The following is a 17,129-nucleotide window of genomic DNA, read 5'->3' as shown; positions in this document are numbered from 1 at the left end:
TGATACCTAACATCAGGCTAGAATTTATCTTATGATACCTAACATCAGGCTAGAATTTATCTTATGATACCTAACGTCAGGCTAGAATTTATCTTATGATACCTAACATGAGGCTAGAATTTATCTTATGATACCTAACGTCAGGCTAGAATTTATCTTATGATACCTAACATCAGGCTAGAATTTATCTTATGATACCTAACATCGGGCTAGAATTTATCTTATGATACCTAACATGAGGCTAGAATTTATCTTATAATACCTAACATCAGGCTAGAATTTATCTTATGATACCTAACATCAGGCTAGAATTTATCTTATGATGACTTAAACAACGACTTTTTTTTTGTAATTACAGTAACATTTCTACATCTACGCTTTCTGAAGACGGAGACAATAAACTAAACGAATAAAAAACATACTGGATTATACAAATGTAATGCTTCACTAATCTAGAATTAAACTAAATGTGAAAAGTTGATTTTCAAAGTGATGAAAAAGAATTCTGGTAAAGCACAAGTCGTCCTGTGTGTGAATAGTTACACCTCTACTTCAATACGAAGTATTTCAGGTCATGTGAAGGTTTAGACTTTCGATGAAGCAAAGTGTGAGTAACTTAGACATATTTTTTTGTACTATAGAACAGACTGTAATTTGGTTAACTACATGTATATCATTTCGAAGTACATGTATCTTTTTTTTTTACCAAATATTGACCTATGCTTTGAAGAATACACGTACATCCACGCACAATGACGGACCGGCAAGTCCTACTGCCAAATGCGGCACGGAACAACATCTTCTTCATCAGGGAAGGGTATTACTCTTTGAAAAAGACATAGTTTTACTAGTTTATTAAAGGTTCATAATTTCAATATATCAGCTTTAAAATGAGATAGAATGGTGTCTCCAAACAACAATTTCAAGGTAAATAAATAAACAAACAAAAGTGTTTCACTTTTACATGAAATAAGGCTGTATATATACAAAAATATTGATTTGGGAAGCCCAACGACTTTATAGATACTTCTACAAAAATGTTTTCAACAATACAACAAAGTCGACCTACTACAGATACCTTACATATATTACACTAGACAGATTGTAGTTTGGTGATCTTGGCAGTGTTAGTTTACGACACGCAGACTTAAAACAACAGCATGCATTATCAAAGCATTTCATGTACACCTATACCTATTTTCATGGTTGTAGGTAAAAAAAACAATGTTTAAAAAAATCTATAAAAATGTTTTAAGATACACCTGTTTAATATCTGTTCTCATAATGAATTACAATTGTCTGAGTACATGTGTATGTATCACATGTCTTCAGGCAGTTGGTAGTTCAAAATGACCACCTACCTTTACAAACTATGTTGAAGGTCAAAAGAGAATACACAGAATTATATCATTAAGATAACAAAAAAAGAGAGAAAAAAAATGAAAAAAATAAAAATAAAATGAAAATGAAGTTTATTCACTCTCTGATTGATTAACAACTCGACACCTTTATGTAGCCTTACTGTGACTTTACTGATGGTAGTCAGTATTACCCTGGTAGGTACAGAAGTCGGGAGTATCTTGTATCAGTTCAATTAAATTATATCAATGTGTGTTTTTAAGATTAAAAAACAAAACAAAAAACAATGATTAGGAAAATACACATTACTGCAATTTTAAGTTTATCAAAATTATACATAAACAGGAAAATTAATGAAACACTTTTTATCCCTTAATATTGGTAGATGTTAAGATGAAAAAAACCCTGCTCCCTCCACACTGATGGAGCGAAAGATCAGCAGGATGCCAGAAAAAAAGATGATAAACAAACACATCAGATTATAACAGCGCATGATAAAGTGTTTAATGTACAAAAATATGGATTTTAGAATACAAAATTATAAACTAGTATCTGAAAAAAACAAACGCTTAATTTTAACTTGATTTGTAAAATAGTTATTATGCAGTAAAAGCATACACCTAACAGTGATCAGTGTGTGATTATTCAGAGTAATGGACACAGGTGTCACCTGAGCAGTAAGTTATGTGCAGCAGCCTTTTAGAAAAGAATTGTAGACATTTTTTAACCTTTGAGTTTTAAACAGGGATAATGGAAGAATGTAAGGCACATAATGATAATCTGTAGCCAACCCTATCTGATACCCTGGTGTATCAAGTTTACAGAGTTATATCTATAGTGATGATCAGATAAACTGGGGAAACCATCAGATATAAAATCTACATGTATGAACTTTGACCTTAAACAGCAATATTTACCCAAGATACTTAGTACTGTAACTGAATGGTTAGTACAGTAACTGAATAGTTAATACTGTAACTTTTGAATAGTTATTATTGTAAGTGAAGCTGATACATTGTTTAGAAGAATGATATCGGAGTTTATCTGTATATTGTTATCATACTGAGTGTTTAGTGGCAGTAACATGAAAGAAAACTTGGGGATAGTAAGATAACAAGAGGCCCATGGGCCTTAACGGTCACCTGAGTTTTGATATATGTAAGCACATTTGGCCCCCCTGTGACCTTGAACAAAGGTCAAGGTCATCCATTTGAACATGCTACAACCTGATATTAGGTCTCTGCGCCTTTTGGTTATCAGGAAGAAGTCATTTAAAGATTTTAGAATATTTGACCCCTGTGACCTTTAATAAAGGTCAAGGTCATCCATTTGAGCAAACTTGGTAGCCCTTCATCCCAGCATGCTACAGATATAATATTGGGTCTCTGGGCCTTTTGGTTATCAAGAAGAAGTTGTTCAAAGATTTTAGCATATTTGACCCCTGTGACCTTGAATGAAGGTCAAGGTCATCCAGTTGTACAAACTTGGTAGCCCTTCATCCCAGCATGCCACATACCAAATATTGGGTCTCTGGGCCTTTTAGTTATCAAGAAGATGTCGCTCAAAGATTTTAGCATATTTGACCGTTGTGACCTTGAATGAAGGTCAAGGTCATCCATTTAAATAAATTGGTAGCCCTTTATCCCAGCATGCTATATACCTGATATTGGGTCTCTTGGCCTTTTGGTTATCAAGAAGAAGTCTTTCAAAGATATTAGCATATTTGACCCTTGTGACCTTGAATGAAGGTCAATGTCATCCATTTGAACAGACTTGGTAGCCCTTTATTCAAGCATGCTACATATATAATATTGGGTCTCTGGGCCTTTTGGTTCTCAAGAAGAAGTCAATCAAATATTTTAGCATATTTGACCCCTGTGACCTTGAATGAAGGTGAAGGTCATCCATTTGAAGAAACTTGGTAGCCCTTCATCCCATCATGCTACAGATCCAATATCAGGTCTCTGGGCTTGTTGGTAATTGAGAAGAAGTTGAAAATGTAAATTGTTTACGACGCACGACGCACGACAGAGGACGCCGGACAAAAGGCGATCACAATAGTCGGTGGACTTTTATTAGGTCACCTGAGACGACGAAGTCTCAGTTGACCTAATAAAAGTCCACCGATTATCATTGGGTTGAAAGTACTAACACACAATATCCTGTCATATATGGTGCATCCCCTTCTCCAACTAGCCATCAATTTTGTTTCGTTTCGTAATTGTTATAATATGAAAATAAGGTTATTTTCATCAGTAGCTGTGCTGGACAGGCATAGTTAGGTACAATTATAATTCACCAAACCATAAACATATGCACAATAATATAGTAAATATATTAAGAAAATGAAATTCTAGAAATAAAGGAATAGTTTACTGGACGGAGGTGTTGTGTGTATGATGTGAGATATGCTGGTAAAGGTCAGCAACAGTAATCACGTAGAGTTAACATTACAAAGAACAACTAAGAATAAAATTGACTAAACTTAAACTAAAGGTTTATAACCTATGGAGTCTAGTAATAAGAGGTGTTCAAATTAAATTCAAGTGAATGATTGCAACCACATCCTTTAGTTTGATATCAAGCAGTCTTACCTGGTCTACTACACTGTTATTGGATATCATCAATATTCCAGAGATTCCGTTCATTTTCGCTCTCTACACCCCTGGAATATGGCAGGCAAACACCGAAGGCTCAGTCACCACCAACTTGTGGGTAAATCATAAAGACTAGTTTGGTCCTTTGGTGTATATCAAACGAGTTTCCTGGCAGCCATGCCATTAAATTGGCTGGCTTGGAACTTAAATGTCACTGCAATCTGCGATCTCCAAAGAAATACATTAACTTAGCGATTGGTCAGGTGTTTTTCCTCCAATACCAATCAAATGGCTATATAGATGTGTGACTTCGATTTTGACCAATCAAATGGCTATATAGATGTGTGACTTCGATTTTGACCAATCAAATGACTATATAGATGTGTGACTTCGATTTTGACGCAACATATTCCAGGAGTGCAGAGAGCGAAAGTGAAGCTAATTAACACCTGGAGTATCAAAGATGATAGTTGGGTGGATTAGAACATTCACAGGTCAAGGAGGTCATGGGGACTTAACTTCTTAACCCTGGTATGTCACTTAAATGAATCGCTTGTTTGTTTAATAATTATGTAATCTCAAAAATCTTTAATATAATTTGGCACACATTCTTGATTAAGAACATTTTTGTAAAGTAAGAATACAATATACCTTTTTTTTTATAAATTGCCAAACACATACAGATAATTTTGTTGTATATATCAATCTTCTTAGATTGGCAATGTTTACTGCTGATATACCAGTAATCAAAGCTTTTAGATCACATAAAAAGAATAAAAAATACACACATAAAATAACAAATGACAAAATGAATATCAAATATGTCTATATCAATCTAGAATTTACAGGTGGTTCAATAACAGGTGTAGTTAATCTATGAGGACGGATGGTGGACAAACATTTGTCATATATATAATGTATTAATACAGTATTGTAAAATTGAATAATTTGGATGGTTACATTTTAATCTAAGGACTTATATTTGTGTACAGTCATTGATAATTCTATTATTGTTGATTATATTCAATATTGATCTATTATTATTTTAAATTGATTGATTTCAAATATATCTTGATAAATGTATAAAACTGTATTGATATTAAAGAAAATATTATTTTGTATAGGTGAAATAAATAAATAAATAAAATAATATCATTAGAGAACAGCCTAACTAAAACTGATATTAACATTAACTAAGCTACGCTATACTTGTACATAGTATCTATTCATTATCTAATTAATGTAATTGGGGACTAACAATGTAAGCACACAATTACACTAACCTTAAATATCAGTTAGGATACTAATTAACTTATAGACATTCTTTCATGATGTAAAAGGTAATTTTGATGTAGCAATGATGATGACAACAATGATCATTCATGATGCATTAGGTCTACACATCTATCTAATATAGACATCAAAACGCAAGTTCTTTTGACACAGTGAATGGGGTGAACATTTGACTGACAATAAGTAAGCTATACCAACCTCACTTTAAATATTACCCCAGTGAGCTGACAGCTCAATAGAAAACGGAGAAACCCTGATTTGTTGTTTCCTCTTTGTTAAATGCAGTTGAATTAACACGTCATATTTATACTTACATACAAGCATACAATTACTCACATAATAATATAACCTTAAAACACTATATCTTTGGCCATTATTTAGAAAACAATATATCTTGGGTTGTTTTATTTTCCCCGTGTCATATAAACCTGCTACCGGTAGGTATCGTTACATACACATTGTAGGTATTGGATTAATCTTTCCACGAATGTTTCAATTTGATTTCATTTTAAAATGTTCAATCTTTAAATTTTTAACAAGATATCCCCAGGGTTTCATATTACTAACATAACTCTATTTCTTTACATCTACCATAAGCGAAATACACTGGATTTCCTCTCCTCTCTTCATAGTTAACTTGATTTCATCTTCCTCGTGGTCTCGCCACATACAACTAACTCTTCATTAAAATAGTATTCACGATCCTAACACTTTCCTGTTATTATATACAGTATATTGCATTTTCGATACAATACAAATAACAAAATACAACTCCCTCATACAAATACAACTTACTTACCACAAAAACAGCTCACTCGTCACTAAATACAACTCATCACAAACATAGCTCACTCATACAAATACAGCTCACTCATACAAATACAGCTCACTCATAACTAAATACAGCTCAGTCGTCAACAGATACAACTCAGTCATAAATACAGCTCAGTCGTAACTAAATCACATTATAGTTCACTTTCCTTACAGTCAGAAAGATTCAGTAGAGATGTGGTAGATGACGTCCGAGAAATAGACTTTTCTACAGATTTATCTTTTTTAGATTTTTTATGTGAATGTTCCTCCATCTCCCTAATCATATCCCTCGGCGTTTTTGATGACACTGATCTGCTACGTGTGACCTTTGACCCTGATGATTTACTTTCCTTCACTTTCACTTTAGTTGATGAAGAAGCTGATCCTGTGCTTGTCCCAACAGAACCATCCTGGCTTGCACATTCATCGTCAGTTTTAAGAATTTTCTCAAATTTTGGCACATCCCATGATAATTTATGTGGTTTAGTCGGTGGCTTAGAGCCTCTGAACTGTACATCTTCACTTTTGTCATGTACAGAAATTTGTGTTATACTCATTTGACTAAACTGTTTTGACAATTCCTTAGAGTGGTCCCTCTTTTTTGGAGCAGGTACTTTTGACACGTCCATATCACTTTCTGAATCATCCGTAGGTGGTGCCATTACCTGTGCAATAGATAGCGGCGACACACGATTGTAACTAAACTTCCTGTTGGAGGATTTTGGACTTTGTTTTGGAGTTCCAGCAGGAGTTTTCACATATTTAGTATGATTTCGAGGACGTCCATTTGCTATTGGAGTGTGATTTTGTGGGGTATGTGTTGTATGCTCCGGGGAGGAGGTTACTTTGTCAATAAGATCCGGGTCAGAAATCAATGCCTGACCCTTCGTTAAGTCAATGTCCTGTTCCCATGCCAGCTGCTGCAGCATGTTTGAAAACATGTGGCCCTTATCATCGTCATTGTCATCGGTAGATTCATGTGATCCCCGTCGTGAGATGCGGTGTTTACGATGTACTTCGGTGAGATGCAGTGGGCCGGTGATACCTAATTTCTTGTGCCGTTTCATTTGTTTCATTACTTCCTTGCCCGCTTTCTGTAACAACGCGGTAAAATAATGGTATCATTGAAAGTATGCTGCTTTAAAATAAATATGAGGTTTATAGCATTCAAACTTCTCAAAAAAGGATTAAGGTATTCATTAAACTCTAAAAGATATGAACATCGAATCAAAGCCATACCTTCCAGGCAATGACGGCCGCTTTCTTGCGTCTGGCGATGGTCTTGTTGGAGCTCTTAATTACAACAAGAGCTCTTCTGTCCTCCTCGTCCTTGCCAGTGTATGCAGCTAGCTCTGCCACAGGTCGGCCAGACAAACGGGCAGAGTATTCTTTTTGGAACTGAAGCAATTGTTTTTTAGAGAAGCTTCTCTCCAGTACAACAACAATTTTGGCCCACTAAAACAAAATGATACAAAGTAATTATACAATAAAAATATACAATCACAATTTGTTACAATTTTCAACATTGATTCAACATCAAAGATGATGAAGGCATACTCTCACGTAAAGCAGCCACTTCATCGACACTTGTATCCCAAAAGACAATTTCATTTAGGATAGGGAACAACCAACCAATTGTTTTCCCATAGACTTTAGTGTTAATGTTTTGGAGTATATCATTACAATTCTTGAATTCAATATGACAATTATGCTTTATAACAAAAGTTTAGGGTCTGATATAACACCTAATCAAAAAAGAAAGTTGGGTCCTTCGTTTTGAAAATGGGTGAATTTCGCAGTAAAAATTCTCAAAAATCTGAAATGTTTACCTGTTAATTATTATGACCTGTGGTTTTGAAAAAAAAATCAATCAGACTTACGAAATTTATATCAATATTTCTTATGGATAGTTTCCTATCAGGCTACATATCTATTTGATACTTCATAACATACTGGCCAATCAGTGGCTGCCAGACATTGTATCCCTGGCTCAACTTTCTATACATAGGGGATGTTTCAAAAGTCTATATTTTCAATTGGTTGGTTGCTCCCTTAAAAAAACATTTCAAATATTTACCTGTTTACGCCATTCTTTCTCCGACTTTTGGATAACCAACTGATAGGTATTGCCCATCATGGCAATCAACATGTTGAGGAGAAGGATCGGTACTAAGATCATGAACACTGCGAACACCATCTTAGTCAGCCAGGCATACTTGGTATTGTTGAAGTCTTGGTACTGTAATACAGAGGATTTGCGATATAACACACGTAGAGGAGCTATTAACTCATGATAAGTACTCAAGGCACTGTAGTGACTCAGATACGCACTGGAATCTACGGACTACCTGCAATACTATTGACTTAGAAGCAGTGCAACTAAGAATTATGTATTCACTGAATCTGAAGAAGCCCATTGTATGGGCGAAACCGGTAGACCAAATAAATATCCAAGAACCATCAAATCCTGTTGCTTGTTGCGATTGAATTCTAACGATATGTATTCACTGAGGTGTACTATCCTTTTGCTTGGACTGTATTGATTCAATTTTACATACAATAGTGTAGGAAAGTATTGAATAGGTGTTCTATTTACTCATTGTAACAATATTGACTCGGGATTGACTACTTATATTAGGATTATAGCTACTCAGTGTAACACAAGGCTCAACTGACAAGTAACCAAGCAACATACTGACTCAAAATACCAGAGGAGTACACCGACTCAATTTAGCATGGGGATGAATTGACTCAATATAACAGAGTAATGAAGTGACTGACGTAATGTAACAGAGTACATAATGGTTCAGAGGAACTAAGAAATACAATGACTTACAGTACCTGTAGAATGTTTTGACTTTAATGTAACACAGGAATACATTGACTAAATGTAACAGAAGAATGTAGTCAAAGTAACAGAGGAATGTATAGACTAAAGAACTGGGGAAAATATTGACTCAATATAGCCAAGGAATAACTTGGCTCTAACGTAGGTGACTCATGGATTAATTGACTGTAACTGAGCAATGAATTGACTCAAATGTACATAACACATGGATTAATTGACTACTTTACTGAGCAATGATTTGACTCAAATGTACGTGACACATGGATGACCTGACTCAATGTAACTGAGGAATGAATTGACTCAAATGTACATAACACATGGATTAATTGACTACGTTACTGAGCAATGATTTGACTCAAATGTACGTGACACATGGATTAACTTACTCAGTGTAACTGAGAAATGATTTGACTCAAATATATGTGACCTATGGATGACCTTACTCAATGTAACTGAGGAATGATTTGACTCAAATATATGTGACCTATGGATGACCTTACTCAATGTAACTGAGGAATGATTTGACTCAAATATATGTGACCTATGGATGACCTTACTCAATGTAACTGAGCAATGATTTGACTCAACTGTATGTGACACATGGATGACCTTACTCAATGTAACTGAGGAATGATTTGACTCAAATATATGTGACCTATGGATGACCTTACTCAATGTAACTGAGCAATGATTTGACTCAACTGTATGTGACACATGGATTTACTTACTCAATGTAACTGAGGATTAGCATGACTCAATGTAACTGAGACATATGAATGATTATTGACTCAAGTAACACTACTAACTCAATCTGATATACTGATTCAAAGTAAGTGTACTGGCTTGATCAGGTATCTGCTATCGGCTCAACGCATTACACAAGTATACAGACTTGATCATGATCAAGAATCCATGAACACATTATATTAAAGATTAATTAATGTCTATAAGTATTCTCAATTATCATTCAACAAATTCATCAACTCATTCATTACTTAGTCATTATATTAAGCTGGCAGGTAATTGCCATAGGAAAATGCAAAAACATCCCACAATAAATGCAATTCCATAATCATTCATGAGCATATAATAAATACAACATCTACAAAGTTAGAAAGAAGAAAAATGTTATTCTCCATAGTTATATACATGTATACAGTATAATTTCTATATGGAATATGTTGTCTTGTGATCACGAAATAGTTCTTGAGTAATTGCCAAAAGATGATGGCTCATCTGAGAACAGATTGAAAACATCAAAGAATCTGACTCAACTAGAAGCATACCAAAAACAAATTTTCAGTGAATATCATAAAGTTGGATAGAATCCTTCAGATGTACAAATAACAAAATGGAGGCTCCAAAATGTTGATAAGACAGATTTTCCCTACAGACTTAATTTGCAACAGCATTCTACTAGTACAGGAACTTTCCAATACAAGAAAATGAGGTAAAGTAAACACACAGATGTTTTTCTAAGCTTAAGTTTTTTTTCAAATAACCAGGATATTGAAAATGTAGAAGACAATCACACCAAACACAGAAACAGAGATCAAGAGAGGTCGAAAGGTCGGAGTTCAAATGACACAAAGGCCAAAGTTCACAGATGTGATTTCAAATTTAACTCCTTATTGTGATCCGTGTTGTAATTAAGAATGAATATAAAGTAACATCCAAGAAATATATAAAAAAAGACAACATTCAGCCATTCAAACATTACATTCCTAAAAAGCACTAAACATTGTACATTCCTTATTATGACCTTGAAATGAGGTTAAAGATGCAAGAAGGCTACCTACACACATTAGCTCTATAAAAAGCTCATTCAAAACTTCATTTGGCCAACACTAGTTCTGTAAGGAATTTCTACAATCTTATCTTGACCTTTGACCCTGCAAAGCCATGACATTCAGCCAACAAATCAGAATACTGCTTTAAATTCAATATCTAGTCCTGATACACTTCCATGAGTTTGAAGTTTGAGAAAAAAATCTGTTCAAAAGTAAAAATTCAGATAAGCAATAAACTTAAAGGTAGAAATCTGGCTTTCTTAGCAGATATCTAAATAGTCTGTAACAAATTCTTGGTTCAACAAAAACACACCATCAATGAGGCTGGGTTCAAAATCAAAATGTCCAAGCTACAAAATTCCATAAATCATTTCATACACTTGTACTAAAGTGATTTCTGGTCTTTCTGCGAGCACCTGCTTCGGAATTATCAATCCAAAGTAATTTATCCATATAGACACAGAAGAAATACACAACATCTGAAAATTCTTCAAAAGAGTTAAAAGCATTCTTGAATCTAGTAGTCACGGATTTATCTCCAGAAGAAAATACAACACCAACACATCATGACGATAGTAACCTAGGTAAAATTCAGTTTGATAAAACTACGAAATATTTTTTAAATTTTATTTTAGAACATGCATCTTTATCTTTTAGTAAAGATCACTTTCTGAAGCAATGTTGTAATAATCATAAGAAACTAAAATAGGTCCCATATTCATCTGCCAATACACGACCATTATACCTGACAACTCTGTAAAAATGCTAACAAAGAACACCTCATTGTTCCTGTAATAAGTCTGTCCCCAGACTTCGGGTCGAAGTTTATGTGCTGAATCTCCGGATACCCACAGTTGATTGCACTGAACTTACCCTAACTTATAACCCTGTTTGACTTTGGATGATACATACAAATGTTATATAGTAGTAATTGTGTAGTGTAGTGCAATCAATCGTGGGGATCTGACAATAAGGCATTAATGCCCTGGGCTTACCTCAGGAAAAGTAAGGTAATTTAATGATTATAATATATATATATATTGGTCTCATCAGATCTTTCTTAAAATTTATATATTTACCGTACATAATATAACAATGTACTTACTAACCTAATAACATACACTTTTTGTACATATACATCCTAAAATGCTTATAGCTATGATATACATATAAAATACCAAATAAAGTAAATATATAATAATAGGAGAAGTATTGAAGAGAGTATCTCTAAGTTCACATTAGAAACACAACACTAGCAGTAGAAGATTTCTAACAAATGACACATAATTCACACTGATGATAAACAAAGGTGTGTGTGGGTACCTGGGAGGCAGCTCTCCGGCTTAGCTATTTAGCATGCATGTCAAAAGAAATGGTTCATTCAAAAACATGTCGACATGTACATATGACATGAAAACAAAGACAATAAACATTTTTGAGACAGCACAAAAACAAATTCTGACATCACTGAAAAAAAATATATATAAAAAATTGGTACAGTAAATGGTTAAGGATGTGTTGAATTGTAAAATTTAAACGTGCGGGCAAAACTATGGGAAATCTAAAATGTAAATACTGCAGCATTGTGAAAACAAAGGTGCTTATTATAAAATGACATTGGACATATACAGTACATAGAATTAATGATTTTCATGTCACATATAATATGTATGGGGCTACAGTAAGATACTGAATCAGGGATATAAAGTTTCCTAATGTTTTATACAAAAGAGATTGGGGTTAGGATCTAACAAAAAATATGGTACAAAGTAGCAGTAACATCTATGTATCATCATTTATTTTCTAAATTAAGCTTACATTCAATATCTGTCATGTTGAGAACTTTTCAGTTTGTGAATAGCCCATTTGTTTTAAATTAGGTTCAGGTTAAAAAAATCAGTGAACATGATGAGTTATGTCCCTTGACTAAGAAACACTGCATGGCTAGTGTATAGTGAATGGAATATCTTCTACAGTCATCCTCCTAAGACTTCCCCCTCTCCTTACTATAGACATAATTCCATCTATAAAACTTAAATGTCACCATCACAAAACTTCCCCCTCTCCTTACTATATATATATATATATATATATATAGACATAATTCCATCTATAAAACTTAAATGTCACCATCACAAAACTTCCCCCTCTCCTTACTATAGACATAATCTATAAAACTTAAATGTTACCATTAATATTACAACACCAACCAACTGACATATTTTGTAACAACACTGTTAAAACTTCTCATTCATATTTACATAGCACAAACATGTAATGTCTGAAACTTTTTAAAACATATATAAAGCATGTAAGATTAATCCATATTTTCACAAAACAAAATTATTCAAAATTTCCTATTTATGTGATCTTTATTCGAGATAAAATGAAGCTTAAAATGTAAATTACAATAAATTGCCTGTACACTGATCTGGCATTCTGACTGGTAACTTACATTTAAACATCTGTTTGTCCTCCATCTATACTATAATTTGTCTTACTTGCAGATTATCTGATAAATTCCACTTTATTTTTTCGGCACTTAGATCCATGGGTGTAATATCCATCAGTTTTTAATATAAAGTATTATCACAAAATAAAATGTATAATAAGTAGGTGTTTTCCAGGTTAAGTCCCTGACATACATACCAACTTCAAATAGGTTAAAATATTAATTACTTCAATATTTTACTCTATCATTAAATAGTTTTTTTTATGGTAGAAACTTTTTGTAGATTCATATCATCTGTCTGAAATAAATTTTTCTCTGAATGCAGCGCCCATAATAATATTAAAACATGGTAATTTGAACTTGTTTCCCTGCATGAGATCTTTTGACAAATAAATATTACATATTGAACTATAAGATCTCAATATTTCTACATACATTAGTAGCTTAATAACTCAAGGCAAATTCAAATGCTGAATCAGCATGCAGATAAAAATCAATTTTATGGGGATTAAACATGCAAAGGAGCTATTAAATGAATTAAACTTCCATCTGATTTCTTTTTTGAAATACAATGATTTTTTTATGAATCGTTCTGTACCTTGAACTCCCCCAAGGTCATCTGGAACAAGGTCATGATGGTATCTCCAAGGTTGTTGAAACCTTGGCTGTCGGTAGCTCCTTGGAAGAGGAAGTAAAAAGCTAAAAAATAAAAAATAAATGTGAAAAATCTTATTAACTTTTAAAGTTGAAACTTAAGGGTCGTGTTAAAAATAAGAATTGATTTTTAATGAATTTTACACCTGATTTCAAAGGTCTGAATGATGAATTTTCAGAAATTACATTAAATCATAATAAAAAGATAAATAAAATCAAAAGTAAAATTGTACATGTATGACAAATCTTAAAGCCATTTTTAGTACCCAATGTCCTTTACATGTACAGTAAAGTAAAGCTATGTAATCTAAAGTGCCCTAATTATATGCACAGCTGGATGCTTTTTCATGGCATTTTCACCCGAAGTTTCCACCTGAATAAAGACTCTTCCAGTTACCTGCATTCACAAAACAGGTATTACTTAGGCAGGTAACATAAATAATTAAGTTTTAGATTACGATCAAGGAAGTTCGAGTCTGTACAATCTTTCCTTTAGAAGAACATTTACACCAGTAATAATTTTTTAAAATGTATTTATATCATTCAATCTAAATGCCTTAAGTGCAAGTATGCATACTGCATGAAATATAATCTTCAGGTATTATGAAGGATGACAATGGAGTAGCACTAGATCAGATAGCATTTTACATTGCAGATGTTATCAAAATCGTGCATGTCATAGTGCAAAAACGTTTTCTAAATCAAATAATATGTGATAATTTCAGGCAAAAATAGTGTAAGGCATCACGATCCCTAAATTGTGACAATCTTTAGTATCAGTTTTCAACAAATAAAAAGGGGCTTTAATTTTGCAAGCTGCAGGGCAAAATCAATGTACTATCTTTCAAAGAATTTAAAGTACATGTACATTATTTTGAATTAAAAGTTCTTACCAAAATTGAAATAAGTATCTAATTAAATTACAAAACTAAGAACATGAAATAGAAGTTAAACTAGAAAATGTTTGTAAGAAATAAATGCCCCCGCTGCCACTTTTACACTCCGAAACATAGTTTGGTGAGGATTGAATCAGAGATTAGCTAGTTATGGGGCATACAAAGTTTTCAACTACAAGTTACTAGGTAAATTCATCTCATGTCTTCCATATACATTATGTAATAAAGTTCTTTTATTGATAATTTCTAATTTCACAAAACTTACCTTGGCAAAAGGCTAAGAGAAATATTGTATATATGGCCCCAAATCGTACAAGGTCGCCTACACACATTTTGTAGATCATGGTGACAAAGGGGCCGGTTAGTTTGACACTTCTGTAAATGACAGACAGGAACATGGAAGGTGACGTTAGTGAAGAAAAGACTTAACCAACACATAGAGTACAGGTGTCATAGTTCAAAGGTTAAGCAACACATCGGGTACAGATGTCAAAGTTCAAAGGTTAACCAACACATCGGGTACAGATGTCAAAGTTCAAAGGTTAACCAACACATCGGGTAAAGGTGTCAAAGTTCAAAGGTTAACCAACACATCAGGTACAGGTGTCAAAGTTTAAAGGTTAACCAACACATCAGGTACAGGTGTCAAAGTTTAAAGGTTAACATGTAGAGGTGACATCATTAGTAGTAGAGCAACATTTTTTTTTGTATTACATACTTAACTAAATAACTTGTGGTAAATACACATTAATCAATCAATCATCCCTTGATAAAGGCATATATACCAAAAATGAGTAAATTCAACATCTCTTCAAATTTAAAGGACAAAACATTGAAAAACTCTGTCAAGTAAGAAGGCACTTCTTTAATATTGTTGCATTGATATCAATACATACGCTTGATTTTAACTTCGTCTAGTATGGCTGATACCGCCCCAACACAATCAAAGGGAGATAACTTATAACAATGACTGTATAACAATAATGGTATTGTTCAGAGATTAATGCTTTCATGACATAATCACCGAGTCTCTACAATAATATCCATGTACCCGATCTACTGTACATTAATAGCTTTACAGCTTTAACAGAGGTTATTTCTACATTATAATCTATACTCAAATGTCGATCAATTAGGTCCTAAGATATCCAAAACCCTGGCTATATTTCATCTACAAATTGTCTAATGGTGAATTTGTATATCCTAGGATATGATGGAACACATTCAGAAATACATACAGTACATGTTTGATAGAAATACAGATTAATATCTCCTTTCCCTATAAATGTATGTGTAAATTAATGTTGAGAGCGAATTAGTGTACTGCTTTAACTGTAATATTTTTAATCTGCCAACACATCAGTGAAATAGTATGTTATACATGATATAAAACATTAAACAGATCACTTAAATATATACCGTAAATATATACCGTATTTGACTGATGATGAGGGAACCTCTTAAATGTGGGGCATCCCAGAGATTACAAAATTACAATTTTTTTGCTAAGATTTCATAATTACATAGAGTTGCAACTTCTAAAATATCCCAGATGTGAGAAAAAGTCCTTCAAAATTAGATGATTTCAGAAAAAATCAAAACCAAGCACACCCTCATAATGTCCAATATGGTATACAGTCATTAAACATATGTGTCACAATAAAACTGTTACACACAGTATTGAGAAAATTACTGAATATTAGCAAATCACCATTCTGTGAAAATAGAAGATGGTGGAGGAAATGTCCTTTAATAATGAAAACAACATGGCCTTGGATTTCACTGAATTTCAGACTGAAAATATCAGAAAAAAACCCACCAAACTTTAAGATGCTATTTGATAGATCAATTTTCCTTTTCCCCCTAATTATATTTTGTCTTCCGACTGTTGCAATAAAATGGATATTTGTGTTAAAGTAACTGTATAAAACATTTCAACCACAAAACTTCACAGAGCTTTTACAGCTTTCTAGCTATCAGGTACATGAAGATCGATCCTGTGTATTAATGGTTGGAATGTTAAATACTGACAGTTAGTAAAAAGTCAAGGGGAGCAACGTATAACATCATGTAACCATCACTCGTGGGCATACCTATGGAAAATTGGACAATAAATATTGTATATATAGAACCAAATTTGACGAAATCTGTCCCCAGCATCTTATAGGTCATCACAATCATTGGTCCAGTTATAAGATAGCCCCTGAAAGCACAACAAATCAAAGCTTGTCTTCATATCAATAAATTAACAATTAGATTTCATCACTGTTATTATCCAGCAATAAGGACATATGCCTCATTAATACTGCAACACATTATTATTTTAATACTGTAAACATACAAGTTTAATTTGACACAGTCAACATTTTACCACAAAACCGCTAAAGATTAGCGGAATGATGAATTAGCGCACTGACCATGATTACT

The 17,129-nt window shown here is 33.3% G+C and overlaps 1 protein-coding gene across 2 annotated transcripts in view; it reads right to left on the bottom strand.

Moving 5' to 3' along the window:
• Positions 1-5,614: 5,614 nt before the first annotated feature.
• The window catches only part of LOC117330349 (transient receptor potential cation channel subfamily V member 5-like), a 64,780-nt gene continuing 53,265 nt past the window's right edge, over positions 5,615-17,129 (bottom strand). Inside the window, exons 12-16 of one of the 2 annotated variants that reach the window (XM_033888566.1) lie at positions 16,796-16,905; positions 13,751-13,851; positions 8,140-8,301; positions 7,302-7,517; positions 5,615-7,156 (exon numbers count right to left, since the gene is read on the bottom strand). In XM_033888566.1, the coding sequence (XP_033744457.1) occupies positions 6,215-7,156; positions 7,302-7,517; positions 8,140-8,301; positions 13,751-13,851; positions 16,796-16,905 (1,531 nt within the window). In that variant the 3' untranslated portion in view covers positions 5,615-6,214. Of the gene's footprint in view, positions 7,157-7,301; positions 7,518-8,139; positions 8,302-13,750; positions 13,852-14,967; positions 15,078-16,795; positions 16,906-17,129 lie in introns of both variants that reach the window. The other variant, XM_033888565.1, reaches the window with a different exon arrangement.

Source organism: Pecten maximus, chromosome 7, assembly GCF_902652985.1.
Source record: "Pecten maximus chromosome 7, xPecMax1.1, whole genome shotgun sequence".
In the NCBI taxonomy this organism is placed as follows: Eukaryota; Metazoa; Mollusca; class Bivalvia; order Pectinida; family Pectinidae; genus Pecten; species Pecten maximus.
This window is presented reverse-complemented; position numbering and strand designations above follow the sequence as displayed.